The 22,674-nt window shown below is 40.1% G+C and overlaps 1 protein-coding gene across 1 annotated transcript in view; it reads right to left on the reverse strand.

Annotated features, from left to right (window-relative positions):
* LOC114247429 (V-type proton ATPase 116 kDa subunit a 1) overlaps positions 1–22,674 on the reverse strand; it is a 54,604-nt gene that overhangs the window by 16,560 nt on the left and 15,370 nt on the right. The window contains exons 3-4 of the mRNA XM_028180398.2: positions 9,527–9,694; positions 4,283–4,609 (exon numbers count right to left, since the gene is read on the reverse strand). Coding sequence (XP_028036199.2) covers positions 4,283–4,609; positions 9,527–9,694 — 495 coding nt within the window. The remainder of the gene's footprint in view (positions 1–4,282; positions 4,610–9,526; positions 9,695–22,674) is intronic.

Here is a 22,674-nt window from a genome sequence, read left to right on the forward strand (position 1 = left end):
CAATTGATGCAAATAGATGTACTGAAGAATGTTCGAATATTTTTTATAGTCTAGAAAAGTTTCTTTGTCACAAAATCTCGGTATGAATACGTTTTCTAGCTATAGTAGCTGACGAGTATTTTTCATATAGATAGAAGGTGAATTTCAAGTTTATTTATTTATTTATTTTTTATTGCTTAAATGTGTGGACGAGCTCATAGCCCACCTGGTGTTAAGTGGTTACTGGAGCCCATAGACATCCACAACGTAAATGCGCCACCCACCTTGAGATATAAGTTCTAAGGTCTCAAGTATAGTTACAACGGCTGCGCCACCCTTCAAACCGAGACGTATTACTGCTTCACGGCAGAAATAGGCAGGGTGTTGGTACCCACCCGCGCGGACTCACAAGAGGTCCTACCACCAGTAATTACGCAAATTATAATTTTGCGGGTTTCATTTTTATTACAAGATGTTATTCCTTCACTGTGGCAGTCAATCGTGAACATTTGTGGAGTACGTATTTCATTAGAATATTGGTACCCGCCTGAGATTCGAACACCGGTGCATCGCTCAACACGAATGCACCGGACGTCTTATCCGTTAGGCCACTCACGTGGTCTGTATATAAGACAAGTACAAATATAACCGATCTCCGTACATCATTTTCAGCACAGATCATTCTGGCCACAGAGCACCCGGTTCTGAAATGGATTTTACCTTCCCGGTAACAGCATGACAGCCTTTGAAGGTAACAAATAAAAGTTACGAGAAGTAAACTCGATCGTCTGCTTCAGATGTTTGGAATTATTTTCGTAAAACACCCTCATACGTTGGCAATAGCAACGTTTCTTTTCAACGTGAATATTTTATTGTTTCGCGAGTAAACGATTGTGCGGTTCTGTTTTCGATATATTTGATGATAAATCAGCAGCCGTTTCAATGGCCCAGCTATTTTTGTTCTACTATTAACTAGGTACGTTCCGCGGCTACGTCCGCCACAGGAATCATTAGCTTCACTTGATTGGGTCCACGTGGATAGGTGGGTGGGTAGGCCTCGCACCAGATGGATCGACAATCTATTGGGTTCGCGGGAATCCGCTGGATGCAGGCAGCGCAGGATCGGTCTTTGTGGCGTGGCTTGGGGGAGGCCTATGTCCAGCAGTGGACGTCTGTGGGCTGATAAGAAGAAGAAGATTGGGTCCACGAGCGTGGTAAAGTACTGCCAGTAAAACTGCTTGAAGGAGCAAAACAACAGTCACATAACCTCACTGGTCTATTGGTCCACTGACCAATGCTACCACGGAGTTCGAGTTCGATCCCCAGTCGGAGTGATTGTCTGTGAGACAGTTCCGCAGTTACAACCGGAACAAATGGATTTTAGCTGCAAAATATACAAGTTGAGAGCACCCGTACGGGCTCACAATACATCATAACAATGTCTCCGTAGCTGTTAACTGTAACAAAAATAGTAAAACTATCTAGTCCGCGGTTCGATTTTTCTGAGTTGTAAAAAACTTAGTAAAACTTTTACTATCTCTAGCTGGAAGTATGGCGATTCTTTTAAGCATGACGAATACCTAAATCTCATAAAATACTTAAATGTTTAATAGCGTTTAAGATTACTTCTATAAAACCAAAGTGCGCTTGGTGCGGGCACTGGTCTTTCCCATATTCCTCTACGGAGCGGAGACATGGTGCATGAAAGCCCACGATAGCAAAAGATCGATGCCTTTGAAATGTGGGTGTGGCGGAGGATGCTACTATACCATACCGTGGACTGCCATGAGAACTAACGAGTCCATTCTAATAGAGCTAAACACCCGAAAAGGCTTTCTGCCATTTGCCGGGAACGTGTTATGAGCTTCTTCGGACACATCATGCGGTCTCCCAGACATGAATTAGAGAAGCTCATAACTTCGGGTCGCAAAGAAGGCAAGTGCGCCGTGGACAGAACACCAGCCAGATGGTCAGATCTGGTAAAGAAAGCGGTTGGTGGCAGGCTATACCATGCGGTCCATGCCATGCCACCCATGATCGAAAACTGTGGAGGATAGTCACATGTGGTCGCGATCCTCAGCAGTGAGGGAACGATGAAGAAGACGAAGAAGCTTTGTAAACTTTACGAAGTGAACCTATGATTCATTGATATAAAACATGTTAGTAAACGTCTAGACTCGAATTCCCGACTCATCGAATGCGAGTCGGTCGCGTTAGTGACACATTCTACGCCGAGCCGACATCTCTTAAACGTGTCATAACACAAACCGGCAGACAATTTCGCTGTGTCCGAGAATAGCTGACTATCCGTTCCCAATGCTCCAATTTAACTGCCATTCGAAATAAAAATATTTTACAGGCTATCCACAATAGTTTTAGTCACCTTGAGATGTTGTTTTATTGTTTTCACACGTCTTAGTCGATTTATTGAAGATTTTTTGAAAAACTTATTTATTGATGTAGGCGCGCGTGGAAACTCATTGACCATTTGATGTTAGAGGAAGCGCAGGTGACGAGAAATTTGATGATAATGATAAAACCTATTTAAGTGGGACTAGCGTTTGTCTAATGATCAAATACGATTATTCACATTATTCATTCAAGATTCTGATTCAGTTTTCCTCCCAGTTCGAAATTGGAATGTTTTTTTTTGTACCTTACAAAATATACGAAGAAGAGTAAAGATTAAAATTTTTATTTATTTATTGCTTAGATAGGTGGCCGAGCTCACAGCCCACCGTGAAGTCGTCGTGGCCTAACGGATAAGACGTCCGGTACATTCGTGTTTAGCGATGCATCGGTGTTCGAATCCCGCTGGCGGGTACCAATTTTTGTAATGAAATACGTACTCAACAAATGTTCACGATTGATTTCCACGGTGAAGGAATAACATCGTGCAATAGAAATGAAACCCGCAAAATTATAATTTGCGTAATTACTGGTGGTAGGACCTCTTGTGAGTCCGCACGGGTAGGTACCACCACCCTGCCTATTTCTGCCGTGAAGCAGTAATGCGTTTCGGTTTGAAGGGTGGGGCAGCCGTTGTAACTATAATTGAGACCTTAGAACTTATATCTCAAGGTGGGTGGCGCATTTACGTTGTAGATGTCTATGGGCTCCAGTAACCACTTAACACCAGGTGGGCTGTGAGCTCGTCCACTCACCTAAGCAATAAAAAAAAAAAAAAAAAAACCTGGTGTTAAGTGGTTACTGGAGCCCATCGACATCTACAACGTAAATGCGCCACTCACCTCGAGATATAAGTTCTACGGTCTCAGTATAGTTACAACGGCTACCCCACCCTTCGAACCGAAACGCATTACTGCTTCACGGCAGAAATAGGCAGGGTGGTGGTACCTACCCGTGCGGACTCCCAAGAGGTCCTACCACCAGTGATTACGCAAATTATAATTTTGCGGGTTTGATTTTTATTACACGATGTTATTCCTTCACCGTGGAAGTCAATCGTGAACATTTGTTGAGTACGTATTTCATTAGAAAAATTGGTACCCACCTGCGGGATTCGAACACCGGTGCATCGCTACATACGAATACACCGGACGTCTTATCCTTTAGACCACGATGACTTTTAAAATTGAAAGTATTCATGAGTTTTCTTTCGATGAAGAAAATAAAACGAAAATAACATTCGTAGTAAGCCTAAAGATTATATTTAAAGGTATACACAAAAGAAGTGAAGTTTATAGTAAACGACAAAAGGAAGTTCTTGGACCAAATGGATGTTGTTACTCGGTAGACCGACGGTCTAGTGTTGTTATTGGGAACTTACGACACAAGCTAATTTACGTTGCAGATATCGTTAGCGCGATTCAGGTTTTTACCGGAAATTTCTAGGAACTTTTTTTAGGGAAACAGGTTCTTGTTTTCTTTCATAAATAGCGAATGTCATCTTTATTGTTATAGGTTAAGTTAAGTCTTAATGCTTTTCTTTTATTTGGTAATTAATTATGTTTGTGAGATTCTTGAAATATACGAAGATCTAGTTAATTTTCATAATTTTAGTCTGTCCGTTAATTTACAACGATTTATAGAAAAAGTCGACTGAGAGCCAGTTCCGGTAGTCCAATTTTTTTTAATTGCCCTTGTAGGCAGACGAACATACGGCTCACCTGATGGTGAGTGTTTACCGTCGCCCATGGACTTCAGCAATGCCAGGGGCAGAGCCAAGCCGCTGCCTACCGCTTAATACCATACATCTCCACAAGCCTCGTTTGAAGAAGGACATGTCATAACACTCGGGAAACACCTTTAGGAGTAGCGATAAAACAAAGATGTCACTTACCGTGATGGGATCTTTTAGAGGCTGATCGATCTGCGCCTGTTTGAAGAATATGTTTCCGTGCGATATCCTCCATAGCATCCTCTCAAACGACGGCACCCTGGATGTAGCCACTGTCCCCGCGATGAAGCCGAGGTGCCCGAAAACAGCGTCATTGTTGTAAATCTGAACGGTGGCCGACAGTTTCCTCTGAGCGCTGTGATCTTGGAAGAAGGTCTGTGTTTTCTCTATGAGAAGTTTCAGCTCTATCAAGGAGAGGTAGTCGCTTTTGAGATTCCGAGCGTTTTTTGTCATCTCTTGAATTTCTGATTCGATGTAATCTATTTTTTCCTGTTGAAAATAATTTTGAGTGAGAAGGTATTTTTTTATTTATTTCCCGGTTGGGTGAAATAGTTCACGGCTCAAACGGTTATTCTTATAAATTACTGCGTGCTGCCACTCACCTTGAGGCAGGAGGTTGGAGTTTCATTAGCATTGTACAGCTATTATCCAAGCCGGGACGTATTACTTATTACAGATATAGGCGATCCCTACTGCACGGTCTTAGAGCGCCCCCCTCCCATCACCTCAGTTGTTGAGCAAATTTATAAAGTTTTGACGGTTTGATTTACGTATATTATTTTATTCCTTCATCGTGGAAGTCATTCGTTAATAAGCATCTGCGTATTTATATAAAACATTGTTACTGGCTTGCGGGCTTTGAACACCGATATAGTCGTCTTGCTTGATAAGAGTACTTCGAGCCTCTTTAGGCCAAGACGACATCAAATTGCTTATTTTTGTAGCAAGGAAATAACATTTTTCGTTTTTAAGTTGTTGGATTGTTGATGTCACGTCTCGGGCAAGAAACTAAATTTAAAGAAAAACAATCATATTTCTTCGCCGTGAAAATCATTCGTCTCACGCAAACAAATTTTGTTTTTGATTCTAAGAATCAAAGTGTTACATAGGTAAATGACTCGATACGAGAACACCTCTATTGTAATAATAAAAAAACACGGGGCATCAGGTCACGGATGCTTCAATTAAGGAACGGACGCTTTGCCATATCAAATAGTTTTGAATTGCTCTAAATTGACATTTTGCACGTTGACACTAGCAACGGGAGTGTTTCCTGCTATATTTTAGTCTCTGGCATTATCTATGAGCGTCAACTATATTCCAGGATGTTACCAACGGACTCTTCTATTTTCTTCCGCAGTACAACAATAAATAGATGATTCAAATTCATTTGAAGTCGTCGTGGCCTAAAGGATAAGACGTCCGGTGCATACGTATCCAGCGATGCACCGGTGTTCGAATCTCAGGCGCGTACAAATTTTTCTAATGAATTACGTACTCAACAAATGTTTACGACTGACTTCCACAGTGAAGGAATAACATCGTGTAATAGACATTTTTGTGGTAGGCAGCGGCTTGGCTCTGCCCCTGGCATTGCTGAAGTCCATGGGCGACGGTAACCACTCACCATCAGGTGGACCGTATGCTCGTCTGCCTACAAAGGCAATAAAAAAAATTAAAAAAAAATAGAAATCAAACTCGCAAAAATTATAATTTGCATAATTCGTGGTGGTAGGACCTCTTGTGAGTCCGCGCGGGTAGGTACCACCGCCCTGCCTATTTCTGCCGTGAAGCTATATGCGTTTCGGTCTGAAGGCTAGGGCAGCCGTTGTAACTATACTGAGATCTTAGAACTTATATCTCAAGGTGGTTGGCGCATTTACATTGTAGATGTCTATGGGCTCAAGTAACCACTTAACACCAGGTGGGCTGTGAACTCGTTCACCCATCTAAGCAATAAAAAACTTTTAAAAAAAGCTAGAACTTTTTGCCGTCATGGTTTGACGTCTTTAGCAAAGTAACTGACTCCGTCTGGGCATGACGACTGCGCTCCATAAGACAGAAGATATTGTTACTAATTGAGACACACCAACATGTACCAATTTTCCTTATGAAACAATTGCTTAGATGGATGGACGAGCTCACAGCCCACCTGGTGTTAAGTGGTTACTGGAGCCCAAAGACATCTACAACGTAAATGCGCCACTCACCTTGAGATATAAGTTCTAAGGTCTCAGTATAGCTACAACGGCTGCCCCACTCTTCAAATCGAAACGCATTACTGCTTCACGGCAGAAATAGACGGTGTGGTGGTACCTACTCGTGCGGACTCACAAGAGGTCCTACCAACAGTAAACATGTATAATCATGTTCACGAATTACTTCCGCGATGAGGGAATAACGTTGTGTAATAAAAATCAAAGCAGCAAAAAAAAAAATGATTGTTGCGGTAGCCGCTTAACACCAGGAGGACCGCGAGTTCGTTCACTCGGCTAGGTAATAAAAATAAAATAAAAATACTCTAGAAGGATGACAGTATTCGTTTGCGGACTGTATCGGGTACCCTAACTCTCTGATAAATAACAAAATCGATATCGGTAAGATCCTTGGCCCCGAAACTGGGTTGCCCACGAGAGTCCGAGGTTTTGCAAATACGCGTTTATTTTAATTGAATATGCAATTTCGGAAAGGGTACATCTCTGAAAATTTAAAATTTTCATGAAATGAAAAAAACTGATTATTTTCTAAAGCAGTGTAAAATTTAAAATATTTACTTTTGAGATATATTTTAGTGTTGATTAGCAGTTGAACACTATTATTATAAAATGGGTGTAGGTAAGCCTCAAAACTGCATGTATATGAAAAAACGTATTTGACAAAATATGCGACATGTGCCCTTTTCGAAATTGCATATTCAATTAAGCCGATGCATTCCAGTTCATTTATTTCGAACGACCGTCTTATTAGTGTGTGACTGTTATGAAATAGTTTCCACGGATACGAATTGGGTTTGTGTGCATTACTCAAATTTTACGTTTGACATTGCATTGTTTTTATTGTTGTTATTGTACGTTGTTGTTGACGTAACTGTTTGTACGTAATATTTATGTGTGTGTGTTTTATTTTTGTGTAACATACTAAGATGTTAGTCCTAGTCTAAATGTTTACATCAAGTTAATCGAACACTAAATACTAAATAGGCCAAATGTCTATAATTAGAGTCAATATTCATTAATCGACTTGGATGATTGAAATATAAATTAGACCATCATCAGTCGAAGATTACTCTCTACTGAAAGACATGATTCTTCCAAAGATTCGCTATAAAGATCGGTCCTACGCTGGCCGTATTCAAAGTTTACCGATTCTAACCAGGCCGTGGGGGAGTATTAACTATATCCACATATTAATTACTATTGTTACGCCGGTAAGAGTAACGCCATCTATCGCCGAATAGTCGAAAGAATATCGAAGGATCTAGTAGTACCTAGAATGCTCGATAAGTACAACGCCATCTATTGTCAGATAGCGGAAACACAATACTGGACTTGGGTGGAATATTCTCGATAATTCTAAGAATGTGGTATCGGCTGTAAGAGCGATGCGGAGATGGCTTGTAGTCAGTTAGTAATCGAAACTACTCGAAGCGAAACAGCGAACAAATCACCTGAAGCGAAGCGGAAGAAGCGAATTAAGAATTTGAAAGTGCTTTAAGTGTTCTAAGTGCTGAATACAGTTTTTAACTTGTACTTCGGTAGAATTTTATTTATTCCGAAATCCAGCGCGTTACACTATTAAAACAAACCTAAGTGATGTTAATTAAAGCAAATGAGTACACATGAAAATTAAAAGGAATTTTTAGTTTATGTTTCGCAGACTCCGCACCGGGTACAGTTTTAATTGGCACGAGCTACCCAAGCTGACGGTCATCTAAATTACTTTAATTAATATTTGTTGACAGAACGGACGTAAAGTCGGGTACAGCAATGAGAGTTTTCTATATGAACATTTAGTATCGGGAGTAGTTCAAATTATATATTTATGTATAAAAGTAGATTTGTGAGGTCAATTTAAATCTCTTTGAATATATACTCCTGTTAATTTTAGAACGAATCGAATGAGAAAGAGACAAAAATATTATACGATACAGACAATAATATTTTAAAGCTTTTTTTCATGACTGAAGGATTACTGGAGGCCCGGAGGCCTTTCCAGTTTCACCAGGACAGGTGGGCAAGAAAAAGCTCAGCCAGGAGGGGTGGGATTTGCTAACAGCTGCCCGAGCGCCTCCGAAGGAGACCCAACAACTCAAGAGCAGCTGCTTCGCGAATGAATCTACTACCGGATCGGAATCGCGACCCGCTGAGAAGATCCGGCAAGAAACTCAGCGGGCTTTATGCATGGGTTAGATTGCACGACTACCGTTACCAGGGTTCCTAAGCCTGCTCCTAGTGTTAGAGCTGAAGGCATTTAATGTCTTTGGATCTGATGGATCCGTAAGGACGTATCTAGGGCAACGACGGTGATTGGCTCCTGCGTGATCAGGATTCGGGGAGTAGTCAGCGGCGACAACGATAAGGCGATTATCATGACGATTTTAAAGCTATCGTGACCTAAAAGATAAGACGTCCGGTGTACAAGCGACTATGCCGGGGTTCAAATCACGCAACTAGGTGCTCATTGCTCTAAGAATATACAAGTGTCCATGGACAACAATCTCGGCTTCGTAAGTTACTGTAAAAGTAAACCCGCAAAATTTAAATATAATTTGCGTCAGTGCTAGAACATAGTTCACCATCCTGATCATTTCCGAAGCGAAGCATTCAACTTTGAAGTGTGGGACAGTCATGTTTCAAAGTAGGTGGCTGAATTTATGTAGTTGAGTATTTAACAGAGAGTGGGCCGTTTACTTAGAAAAGCCCAAATGATAACAGACAATAGCCAAGAACTTTTAAAACTGCAACTCTACTCACGTCTCAAATTATCGACTTATCAGAAAAATAGATGTAACGTTTACGATAGACGTGATATGAGGTTGTTACCGTCGCTCATGGACCACAGCAGTAGCAAATTAATCGTTGACAATTATTTTTGACACCCGTCTTTTTTTTAGTGCCCACCTGGCCACCTGGTGTTAAGTGGTTACTGGAGCCCATAGACCACAACGTAAGTGCGCCACCCACCTTGAGATATAAGTTCTAAGGTCTCAAGTATAGTTACAACGGCTACCCCACCCTTCAAACTGAAACGCATTACTGCTTCACAGCAGAAATAGGCAGGGCGGTGGTACCCACCCGCGCGCACTCACAAGAGGTTCTACCACCAGTAATTACGCAAATTATAATTTTGCGGGTTTAATTTTTATTACATGATGTTACTCCTTCACCGTACATGTACTCTACCTACCTCTAGCATATTGATCTCTCGTGGACTGAGCATCCGTCGCGAGGGTATGGGCGGAGGAGGAGGCTCCGGTAGCTCTCCGCTCACCCACCGTAGCTTGCGTTCCATCTCGCTGCAGCGGCGAACTTCACTTACGTATCTTCTTTGGAAGTCATTTACGTGTGGATTCAACTGGAAAGAAATTGGAAAACAATTGAGGTTGAAGATAAAAACCCAACTATGAATATCATGATGTTCACGCCGAAGTGCATTTTCATTTCACGACCGAGACGAGAAAGAACGTGTAAGGTCCCAAGCATTAAGGGGATAATTTTTAATCGATTTTTTTCATTTGTAAATGCTTTTTTTATTTTTTTATTGCTTACATGGGTGGACGAGCTCACAGCCCACCTGGTGTCAAGTGGTTACTGGAGCCCATAGACATCCACAACGTAAATGCGACACCCACCTTGAGATATAAGTTCTAAGATCTTAGTATAGTTACAACGGCTGCCCCTCCCTTCAAACCGAAACGCATTACTGCTTCACGGCAAAAATATGCAGGGTGGTGTTACCTACCCGCGCGGACTCAAGAGGTGCTACCACCAGTAATTACGCAAATTTTAATTTTGCGGGTTTGATTTTTATTACCCGATGTTATTCCTTCACCGTGGAAGTCAATCGTGAACATTTGTTGAGTACGTATTTCATTAGAAATTTTTGTACCCGCCTGAGATTCGAACACCGGTGCATCGCTCAACACGAATGCACCAGACGTCTTATCCTTTAGGCCACAACGACTTCAACTTGATGCTTATCGAAGGTTTACGTTCTGATTAGTTTAACTGTTTTAAACTATATTGACAAAGTCTCGACAGCTTCAATATCTGTATTGAGGACTAAATAAAACGAATTTCCGTAATTTGGTTTTCTTAAATATGGCTTTTTGGCTGAAGAGTGACGTGTTTCAGTTCGGAGGTGGAGTCATTGTTAAATATGACTGAGACCAACATCTTTTCTCAATCTGGCTGGCGGCATTTACGTGACTATGATTGATTAGATCATGATAAGGTTTCCGGTAAGCATTGGACATCGGATGGAATGTTGGCTCTATTACCCTCTAAATGTGTCTGACATTCTGAGAGTCTGTGATATAATTTAAAGATCTTAGTAGCAGTCCTATCTTTAAATCGCAGAGCACAGGCAGTTATGAAATATGAATATACTAACACACTTTTATAAATTCGAATTAATTACGCGGATGTTTTAGAGTTTTTTTTATCGAAATCACAGTTTTGTTATTTTGTTTTACTTTACGAACCGACTTATATTTTTTCACTTAGTCAAGATACCTTTTTTATTTTTATTGCCTTTGTAGGCAGACGAGCATACGGCCCAACTGATGGTAAGTGGTCACCGTCGCTCATGGACGTCAGCAATGCCAGGTTCAGAGCCAAGCCGCTGCCTACCATAAAGTACTCTCCGCAAGCCTCGTTTGAAAAAGGACATTTCATAGCGCTCGGAAAACACCGTGGAGGGGAGTTCATTCCAAAGCCGGATGGTACGTGGCAAAAAAGATCTTTGGAAACGCACTGTCGATGAACGCAGCGGTTCCAGATAATATGGATGAACTTTGCTCCGATGGCGGGAGGAGGTATTGTCACTGCTGTCTATGTATATGTTTTCTTTTTTTTTGATAAGGAGTATCTATATCTATCAACTCCAATAGTCTGTAGCTCTCGGGATGACAACTAAATGGAGTGGAGCCTAACTAAGTAACTAAACTTTGAGAATTTTGTTCGGACTGACTTAAAATTTTGCGAATTTCTTGAATGTGCTAAATTTTAACCAGCGCCCTCTTAAAAAGAAAAAAAAAGTACACTTCGCGTTTTTGTGGATTAAAAGTTACGTGTTAATATCCTAAAGAATTATATTATAACGGTGGTGAACTGACATGTGTTTGAAAATAATAAAAAAACATTTCTTCGAAGAATAAATTACAAAAAGGAAAACAACAGAAAAGTAATAAACACGTCGAATCTCTAAAGAAGTTACTACCAAACTGTACGCCAATTGATTCAATTGATGTCTGCATTACGAATAATATCTTGTGGCTTTCTGGTTATTGTAAGTTGAAAATGCAAAGTCTAATATTACTAATAAGCGTATGGCGTTAGCCATATCATTCCATATCTCTCTGTCTTCACACTCAGTGGTATAGGTTATGGGTAATGGGTCAATTCTTCAAATTTTTTCTTTCTATATTGTCTATATTCGCGGAGACACAGCATTCTATCTAGCTATGTTGTAGCAATTAGTTCTCCTTTTTTTAGCTATATTGATAGCCATTTGAGGCTATATGTTTTTTTTTTTTTTTTTTATTGCTTTGCTGTGTGGACGAGCTCACAGCCCACCTGATGTTAAGTGGTTACTGGAGCCCATAGACATCTACAACGTAAATGCGCCACACACCTTGAGATATAGTTCTAAGGTCTCATATAGTCACAACGGCTGCCCCACCCTTCAAACCGAAACGCATTACTGCTTCACGGCAGAAATAGGCGGGGCGGTGGTACCTACCCGTGCGGACTCACAAGAGGTCCTACCACCAGTAATTACGCAAATTATAATTTTGCGGGTTTCATTTTTATTACACGATGTTATTCCTTCACCGTGGAAGTCAATCGTGAACATTTGTTGAGTACGTATTTCATTAGAAAAATTGGTACCCGCCTGCGGGATTCGAACACCGGTGCATCGCTTTAACACGAATGTACCGGACATCTTATCCGTTAGGCCACGACGACCACAAAGCGTATATTAGCGTTTCCCTAGCGTATAGGTGAGCTCTCGGGGCTCTCACTTCTCAATCGTCTTCTAGAATATTCTAGATCAGGGTCTATCTACGTCAATGAAGATTATTAAAGTGTAGTAACGTAATGTAATCATTCCTGCGTTCTTGTTATTGCACACTTACACAATGGCATTTCGTTTTTTATGAAGCGCCGCGCCCTGTCCATCTTACCCCTGTCTGTTTTATTGATCATCTCAATTTTATTCGAACGATATCGGGCGACACTTGACATTTCCGTGACATTTGAAACGTCATCTTGTTAGAAATTGATCCCGTTTTTATTTGATAGGTACTCAATTTTACTGAGTAGCAAATAAAATATGCGATCATACAATAGATGCAACATGCGGAGTAATAAGATATGAGAGAAACGCGTTAAGATGTTTGATTACATTAACTCTTTTATGCGCTTTTTTATGGTATATATACATCTTCTATTTAGGCGCTAAAGGGTTATTAAGCTCGGTAACAAATCGCAAACGGACTACTATAGTTATGAAATGAGATAATCAACAGTATCGCTATAATTTCAATTTGTTTTTTCGAGCTCACAGCCCACTTGGTGTTAAGTGGTTACTGGAGCCCATAGACATCTACAAGGCAAATGCGCCACCCACCTCGAGACATAAGTTCTAAGATCTCAGTATAGTTACAACGGCTACCCCACCCTTCGAACCGAAACGCATTACTGCTTCACGGCGGAAACTTTTAACTATTAATTTAGTTCTTTAGAACGGAAATAGAGTAGGTTTTGTTCCTGTCCATATGCTGTTTTGGCGACACCTCTAATGTGTTCCGCCGTCTTTTATCGAATTTGAAATTACACCTCAATGATTGTAAAAGTACGTTATGCCCAACAACATAGATATGGGCAGCCCTAATTTTTAAAAATTACCGCCCAGTTCTTAAGTCTCAAGTCATTTATGTGCAAAATAAATCTAGTGCTGGCCGTATATCATAAGCTAATAAAACGTTGATAAGCATCATAATATGACATGAAATTGAAACTATTTGTATACACAAGATTATTTTCGTTTTCTCATTAGAGTGATTCAGTATTTTCTAGATTTCAAAGAAAAATATTGATCGATTCATTGTAATTTAATTAATAATCTTTGTTTTCTTGTTGACCTCCGATTGCCTAATGACAATGACAATGACAATGAGTGTGTGTTACGCTTATTGTTGTTGTTGACAATAACCGTTAACCATTCCAAAGCTTCAAATTACGACGACCTAACAAATAAACAATAGCAGTTTTTTATTGAGACGAAAACGGGAGCCATTTTGGTATTTTTTACTGGTGGAGACCAAATCTCAAACGCTTCACCTACTGATTCATGGTCCCATCGTTCATGGACATCAGCACAGACAGATGACCTCCGGAATGGCTGTAAAATTTATCGCCTAGAATTGCCAAAATCCTTGCCTGAGGTTTTGGGAAGCGAAAATAAATATTAGAAGTATACTGTTACGATCCTTACAGGTTGAACTTAAGGGATCTGCCCAGCCTCTAAAGCTTCCAAACTGTTTATATTTTCTGATCTTCCACGATGTTTGGCACCACGTCTACTTTTGAGACTTCGATTTCACGTCTCAAAGTCATCGGCAGAAATGAGCTTATCCTTCCATGTTGATAAGAAAACAAAGTCTATAACGAGAACGGTATCCTCTTTGTGTCACAGCTATTTTCAAACAAATACCGACCATATCACATATCATAATAAGATCGAATGTTATACATAATTTGTAAATTGAATGATAAGAATCGAACACTAATTGTTAAGACAGCAAAGTTGATTGAAAACTAAAATGCTTTTCATAACAGCCTATTGTACTAAGTATGCAAATGAATATATATCATAATATATCATTGGATATGAATCAGAGGGTCCGGTGTGCAGCCCCTTCAGGCAATCGACATCTCCTTTGTCAGATTATTAGTGATTTTGATGTACCACCAATCGGGATTAGCATTTTTATTAAAGGAATCCTTATCCATATGTCATTGTTCACAACTAAATAAAAATTAAATAAACGAAGACAGGAAGACCGGAGAAGCATAGAGCATGCGGGAGGAGCGGCAAAGACGCCGCCGACTAACCTTCCGGAAAAATCAGTCCTTCAGGCGATATAGACAAGTGTTTAATTATGTTTACCTCAATAACTTATCTTTAAGTTTATTGTTGATTGTTCACACATAATTAAACTATATCTTATACTGTGATAGTTTTAATTCGTTATAAGGTCTATATATTCACGGCTTTTCTATTGCTTGACGACGACTTGAAATTGAAGAATACGTTTAGTTTAAAAATATATATATATATACTTTTAGATCGGTTAGGTATTTTAGTTTCTATTTTACTTCGGACACTATTTTTATACAACCTATGTATACGACATTTTACAAAATTTATAAATATTTTGGAAAGAGAGCAAATGAATACGGAGTTTTTTTACGATCCTCCTCGGTGGTGAAATTGCAATTCGACTCGGTGTCAGTCATGAATATTTAAAGGCCTTGTTGAATAATATACTTGTTTGATTGTTATGACTGTTATCTGTTTGACAGTCACCATGGCTTGTACAGCTAAGTATAAGTTATATTTGAAATATCCTGCGCGATATAAATAGTCAGAACAGTAGAAACGACTCGAGAGTTCGTCCCTCCTCTGTTTCTGTCTTTCTCCTCTCCTCCGTGACGTGTCCTTCTGAAATCTTCTATGAACGACATTTCAATAAGATCCTAAATCCAAACATCCTGCTTTTGTAATTATTGAACACGAGGCCGTACGAGTATTTGACGACTACCTTCAAAATCAGTAAAAGCATTTTATTATTATGTTATAATAGATTTTTTTCCTATCTATGCTGATAGCCTTGAGAGGCTATTTCAGCTTCTCCTTGATGTGTAGGTGAGCTCACGGGGCTCAAACCGGGAGTGTTGCTAACACTGGCCCTAGCAAGGGCAATGCTTCGCAGAATCTACCACCGGATCGGAAACGCGACCCACTGAGAAGAGCCGGCAAGAAACTCAGTGGGCTGTGTCTATGTGCTAATAATTTACTCGACGAGCCCTTTGTCGCAAGCGACGGGTTCGGCGAGGACGGTGACCGGTGCTTGAGGTGTCTAAAAGCACCGTTAATGGATCGGGAGGATCCGTAATGACGTGTTTAGGGCATAATCGATAAAAATGTTACAACAGTATAGGCGTATTTCAGACCATATGACTACAAGTATATTGTCATATGAGTTCAATTCAAACATAAGGACGCCACTAAATAATAATTTAATGTTTCACAATAGGGTATGATGTCATTTTGTAGCGCGTCCCGTAACTTCAGTGCCTGTTGATCTGGTAAAATGACCCCTATGCTATTGCGGTAGTGCTGAGTTTCAGTTGTTAATCATCCAGTTATCGCAAGCGGAACGTTGGGATTGCTCCTCGTGACTATCCACCTGTGTCTCGATGTACCCACATCCTCTGCTACTCGAGTCAATATTTGAAGCAAAAGTCGAATTTGATAAAAATAATAATCATAATTACACTTTTGCGTAAACGAGTGAACGAGCTCACGGTCTGCCTGACGTTAAGTGATTACCAAAGCCCCATAGATATCATAACTTGAGCGCTGCGGGTTCGATTATGCTCACGATGCTATAACTTCATTGTGAAAGTGTTTTCCTTAAAAAATTGAACCTTTTTGTGTGATTTAAATAGCATCGCTCAAGAGGAGCCCACTGCTAATCTATAGGCTCCTTTAACTGTTATCCAATCATAACTGACCACGTAACCAACTATATAAACTAGTAAAAATACAGATTATATGACAAATAATCTATGACAAAGTCATATGTAATCTATATAAGTACCTATATTTAATATTATGTGTATTCTATAATACTGAGATGTTATTTTAAGGAAGATTTTTTTTTTGAGTTTGTTCTTTGTTTTTGTTTTGTTGTTGTTGTATGTTATTCTTTTGTTAATGCACCTACCATGCATTATCTCTGCACCACCCTATGGTCGACTGGAAGAGAATGCCCATGGCATTAAGTCCACCTGTGTACTAGTTTTGTTTTGTGCATAAACTATAAAATAAATAAATAATAAATAAAAGCCATTCTAGAGCACAGTCTTCAGTTTCTATCAATGGATTTCCCATAATGTCCATCTTGCACTCTATCGCCAGCCAAACAATACGTAGAAATTTATTTACGACTATTAGTCACGCTGCATCGGTCCGGCAGATAATTGCATTGTTTGCTTTCTATAAAGAATGTTATTGTTAAATTACTAATCAGCAGTCGTGATAACGTTTTGAAGGAAATCTTTTTGGTTGAATAGCTTCGTTGTTTGTGGAGCGTGAATGAGAAAGCGGTTTACGGTGCGCATGCTGTTAAAGATTACAATGTTAGTGACACTGTCAATCTTGAGATTATTCAAGGACGATGGCAGCTTTCAATGGAGTGAAGGCTTCCTTTTATTAAATAGCAATGCCGGGGGTAGAGTCAAGCCTACACCTGTTTTATTTATTTATTTTTTTATTGCTTATATGGGTGGACGAGCTCACAGCCCACCTGGTGTTAAGTTGTTACTGGAATCCATAGACATCTACGACGTATATGCGCCACCCACATTGAGATATAAGTTAAGGTCTCAAGTATAGTTACAACGGCTGCCCCACCCTTCAAACCGAAACGCATTACTGCTTCACGGCAGATATAGGCTGGTTGGTGGTACCTACCCGTGCGGACTCACAAGAGGTCCTACCACAAGTAAAAGTTTTTATTAATGATTATGCTCCGATAGCCTCGTTTGAAGAAGGACGCGTCATAGTGCTCGGGACACACCGTAGAGAGGAGCTCATTCAAAGCCGGATGGTACGTACCAAAAAAGATCTCTAGAAACGCAGTGTCGATGAAGGCAGCAGTTCCAAATAGTATGCATGAACTCTGCTCCGATGGCGGCAGGTGCTATGGTAAAAGCGAAATGACGGGACCATACAATCGCATTATTTATTTAAGATTGTTGTTAGTTTAAGATCGGGTATTCTAAAACAGCCAACACACATGTATTGATTAGGTAAGCCAATGACCTCCGGTTTTTTTAAACCATGTATTCTAAAGTCTCAACTATACTTCGCTTTGATAGATTGATGGTTTATTATTAGTGAAAACAAAACCTTAAAATAAGGCAATGTAGTCTACATTACACTAAGTGGATTTGGACATACGTCCACTGAAAACTGATGCCCTTAATAGTTCCAAATTAACGTACAAGAATTAGTGCTTATATTCCTAAAGCTTATGATACTGTAAATTGTAAGCGGCAAATTCTATTTTACACTATCTGCGATTCTGAACATACGACCTATTAGAATCGAGATTGTCGATGTCTCTCATTGTTGTACTACACGTATTAACCTAATGTTTTAATTTTAGAACGAGCGGATGCGGTTGTGGGTGGTCGCATTAAATGTGGCGAAAAAAAAAAGTTCCACGTATATGACGTCACGGAGCGGCGTTTAGGCGCGATTAATGCTTCCTGCTTTAACTTTGACTGGGCTACTAGTTTCACGAGCGAATCGGGGAATTGAACGTGCGTATCTATATCTTAGTTTACTAGTGGTAGGACCTCTTGAGAGTCCGCGCGGGTAGGTACCACCACCCTGCCTATTTCTGCCGTGAAGCAGTAATGCGTTTCGGTTCGAAGGGTGGGGCAGCCGTTGTAACTATACTGAGACCTTAGGACTCATATCTCAAGGTGGGTGGCGGCATTTACGTTGTAGATGCCTATGCGCTCCGGTAACCACTTAACACTAGGTGGGCTGTGAGCTCGTCCACCCATCTATGCAATAAAAGGAAGAAAAAGCAATATATATTAATTCATTCCAGTTTGAAGGATAGGACTGTTGTTGTTTGAATGGGGACTTAGACCTTAAGTCTCGGTTGTGTATTTGTGTGATTTGATGTCCATGAACTGCAGCCATTACTCCAAACTAAAAGGCCGCTGTTTCCTTCGCTCTTACCTTAATAATTAAAAGCGTTCTTTAAATACCCTGGAAAGCGGTTCTGACATTTTCCATTCCGTATAAAATCACATATAATCCTTCACAAAATCCATCTGTAATTCTTTCGGTAAAATAAGACCTTTGCGTTATCATCAGCCACTAATATGCCCTAAGATCGTCTGGAGATCGTCAAGAGTGCTGTCTAAACTCCACAACATTCGGATCATCATTTTTATCATTTCGAAATTCAAACCATAACGTTTTATTGACATAATTATGATGCAAGATATTATCTTCCTACACGCTCATCCACTTCAGCCAAGACGTAGACATTTACGGCCTTGTGACGTCATATGACTGAGGTTACGTTACGTTGCGTCGATATAATATATTGTTATGTGATAAAGTGTATAAATACATAGATTTGTATTATTGATAGTACAACTTAGTGATGATTCAAATGTTCACGATTGACTTCCACGGTGAAGGAATAACATCGGGTAATAAAAGCGAAATCCGCAAAATTATAATTTGCGTAATTACTGGTGGTAGGACCTCTTGTGAGTCCGCGCGGGTAGGTACCACCGCCCTGCCTATTTCTGCCGTGAAGCAGTAATGCGTTTCGGTTTGAAGGGTGGGGCAGCCGTTGTAACTATACTGAGATCTTAGAACTTATATCTCAGGGTGAGTGGCGCATTTGCGTTGTGGATGTCCATGGGCGCCAGTAACCACTTAACACCAGGTGGGCTGTGAGCTCGTCCACACATCTAAGCAATAAAAAAAAAAGATTTTAATCGATAGAAATAAGTGTACCACTTTTTTCAGAATTTGGTTATATTTCCCGATCATAATCATACGAGCTATGAGGAGATGCTCCTTGTATCTCGTGTTTGAAGTCAAAACCCAATCAACCAAATATCCGATCCTATTGAAAAAGAACTAACATATAATAGATGCGCTGGCCTTTGCCTAGTTTTTGGGTAAATTTATGTCAATTGCGTCGTCTTGATCTACGTGTTGTCCGGCATCAGCCTAGACGTTCTCTTGTGTATACTTAGAATAGCCCTACTGGGTCAGAACCAGTTAAGCAGTGCGGCTTTACTAATATTCAGTTGTTCTTTCTCATAATGATACAAACAGTGAGAAAGTGTGACGTTTTCATCCTTCCTTCTCCGGTCCTCAAACCGACATTAGATCGGGCGAGAAGCTCAGTGGGCTGTGTCTATGGGTTAATTCACCCGTCGAGCCCTTCGTAGCAAGCGGCGGGTTCGACGAGGACGGTGACTGCGTCGTCTTTGAAGAAACATGAAAAATATCTGAAATGTGAAATAATCCAAGACGTCCGTGTGTGGCTGGAATAGTCCCTTAGGCTACCAACGATTAGATAGGGGGAAAAACAGCATTGGCACAGCTGTACAAAACAATTTATTATTGAAGGCTTCGTTCGTCATTCTGCAGGGCAAAAGCCTTCTCGGAACTTCGATTAGAGCTAAAACGTACAGGTAAATTTGCATAATACAAATATTGACTGAGCCCATACAATATAATACCATTATGCCTCGCCCCGTGTCAAGGTAAAGGGTAGGTTCTTAAAATATTTCAAATGTGCCTGCGTTTTACTTTGATTAATACTTTGTACTGCTTTTTTAATTGCGTAAATGGGAATTTGAGTTCGATATTAACATTTCGGCGGCTACTATACACGATAACCTTAAGGTTAGGGGTAAAAGACCTTCACTCACGTGGAAATCAATTCTATGTACGGTTATATTATTACTAGGCCGTAAAAGTGATAGGGAATCAAAAATACATATATAACTGCTTCATTGTTGAGAGAGATTTTTATATAAACTAGTGGTCCCCCAATAGTGGAAATTTGACTATAATTAATTGAAATTATAAGTTTGAATATTATTATGGTTCTGTTGTCAAAGACTATTATACTTCTATCTATAATCATAGATTTGGCAAGACTACATTATCGACAAATAATATTAAAGACAAACAATATTGGGTAATCTATTCTCAATTTGACCACAGACTAAGAAAAGTTTGTCAATAAACAAAGAGTATATCAAGAGTCAAATATATGGTAGTGCGTGTAATGTATTTTTTATTAACTAAGGTATTTTTGATCCACAATTAAAATAATATTAACAATCTGCACTCCTTCACTATATGCTCTATAAGTGTGGAAAATTTCATACTCCTCCGTCCACGCAATTTTCGTAAAAAGGGATGCAAAGTTTTTGCTTCACGTATTAATATACAGATTTCTGCGCGGGTTGACAATCTACGATCGCTTATAACGCTTGAAGATTTCATTAGATGACAACTATAAATTAACAAGTGTAAGTTACATGACTCTCGGTGTCCAAGCTGGCCTAATGTGTGACCGAAGACCTCTAGAGCTTGCAACCTGAATTAAACACGAGCTAGCATCGATTGGCCTAGCACGGAAAAGACACTCCCTCGCTGTGTATTAGACACGCAAAATCAGGGGAGAATGCAGGGTGGCTAGCTTTTAAAAAAACAATTGTTTTAACGATTTCTGTAATTTACTTTTTACTGGTGGCAGGTTCTGTAATTTATTTTTTATTGGTGGTAGGACCTCTTGTGAGTCCGCACGGGTAAGCAGTAATGCGTTTCGGTTTGAAGGGTGGGGCAACCTTTGTAACTATACTGAGACCTTGGAACTTTTATCTCAGGGGGGTGGCGCATTTACGTTGTAGATGTCTATGGGCTCCAGTAACCACTTTACACCCCTTGATACCTGCGTTGAGTTTGTAACTGAATGTTTGCCGACTATCACTCGCCATATCAAGTAGCTTCTTTCTCTTTGTCTAAAGACCCGAAGTAGCATATTCAATCAATATGTTAATACTACAGGTCATTCGAAATAAAGCTTCGGTTGTCTTTTATTTAGATAGAAATATTTCTGGTGAGTTACGATCAATTCCAGTTTGGTAGGGCGGATTCTATTTTTAGATGGGGATATTGTGGAAGGAAAGAAACCACGTGGTCAGTCACCTAGCCGCTGGTGTGACCGAATAACCACCGTAACTGGGCTGCCAGTCGCAACCACCCTACGAGAAGCTGAGGACCGGACGAGGTGGAAACAGCTCACGAGGCAGGCCACAGTCAAGTTTCAAGGACACGACCTTCATTAATGAAGAATGCGACGAAGAAGAATCGCTGGTGCCTTACGATCTTTTCCTGCTTAGTAGGGCAGATAAGCGAGCACGAGTTCCGCGAGGAGGGATGGAGATTACTGACGCTGTCCGGGCGCTTAGCAGAAACCCTCAAACCTCAAGGGCAGCTACTTCACAAGTGCGTCTATCACCGAATCGGAATCAGTCGCTGTTAGAGGTCAGCTATCACGACGAACTCTTGGACGAGTTTGACGAATGCAGTAATCCATGCTGTGTTGCTACCACCAGAATTAGCAGCGTCATTCAATTCTGAGAGTGTATTAGTTTCGTCATCGGGACGCGTTATGGTTTGCATTGTCTATCACCCGTCGTTGAGCCCTTGAATTTAAGACTTTACATAGCCAATTTTAAGATTCATTCTGATATACTGCTTTTCGATGTAAAACGTATTATAGATGCACGCCTAAAATAGATTTGATAATTCTCGCACACAAATCGATAACCTCACCGCTCTCGGTAATGACCCTCGCTGATCAGAAATAATGTCAGGCGCATAAATAATCTAGACATATGTAGTTGTAGTCCTGGGTGGTACAGACCGCGAAGGCGCCACATCAAGGATAAATTAAGATATGGTTAAGGAAGATCAGTTGACGAATTCTTTTAAAAGAATGTTGAAGGAACATTACTTATATGTTATTTGCTTGCGCATGCTTCATCTTTTTGCAAACTTTGTTGATTCATTATGTTTACGTAAGTATATTGGTATGTAATTGATATAGTGTTTTAATTTGAAACGTATTTTGTAGTTATATATTTATTGTGTATATGTAGATTTTTAGAAGAAGAGGTAGACCTAAGAAAAGATGGATGGATCGTGTTATGTATAAGAGGGTAGTGAGCGAAGAAATGGTATATGATGGAGGAGTATGGAAGGAAAAAGCATGTTGCGCCGACCCCAGGTGACTGGGAGCAGGGCAGCAGAATGATGATGATGTTGATTTTTTTCATCATTAAATAATATAGGTACAAAAAGGTTTGGTCTATTCTCATATATCACCGTGAGTATTGTTGAACATAGTACACCTACTTGCTGTATCTTTTCCGAATTTCCCTAGGTAAAAACAATTTTATGGAAGAGATCGCTTT

The sequence above is a fragment of the Bombyx mandarina genome, chromosome 09 (assembly GCF_030267445.1).
Source record: "Bombyx mandarina strain Sakado chromosome 09, ASM3026744v2".
NCBI classification, from domain to species: domain Eukaryota; kingdom Metazoa; phylum Arthropoda; class Insecta; order Lepidoptera; family Bombycidae; genus Bombyx; species Bombyx mandarina.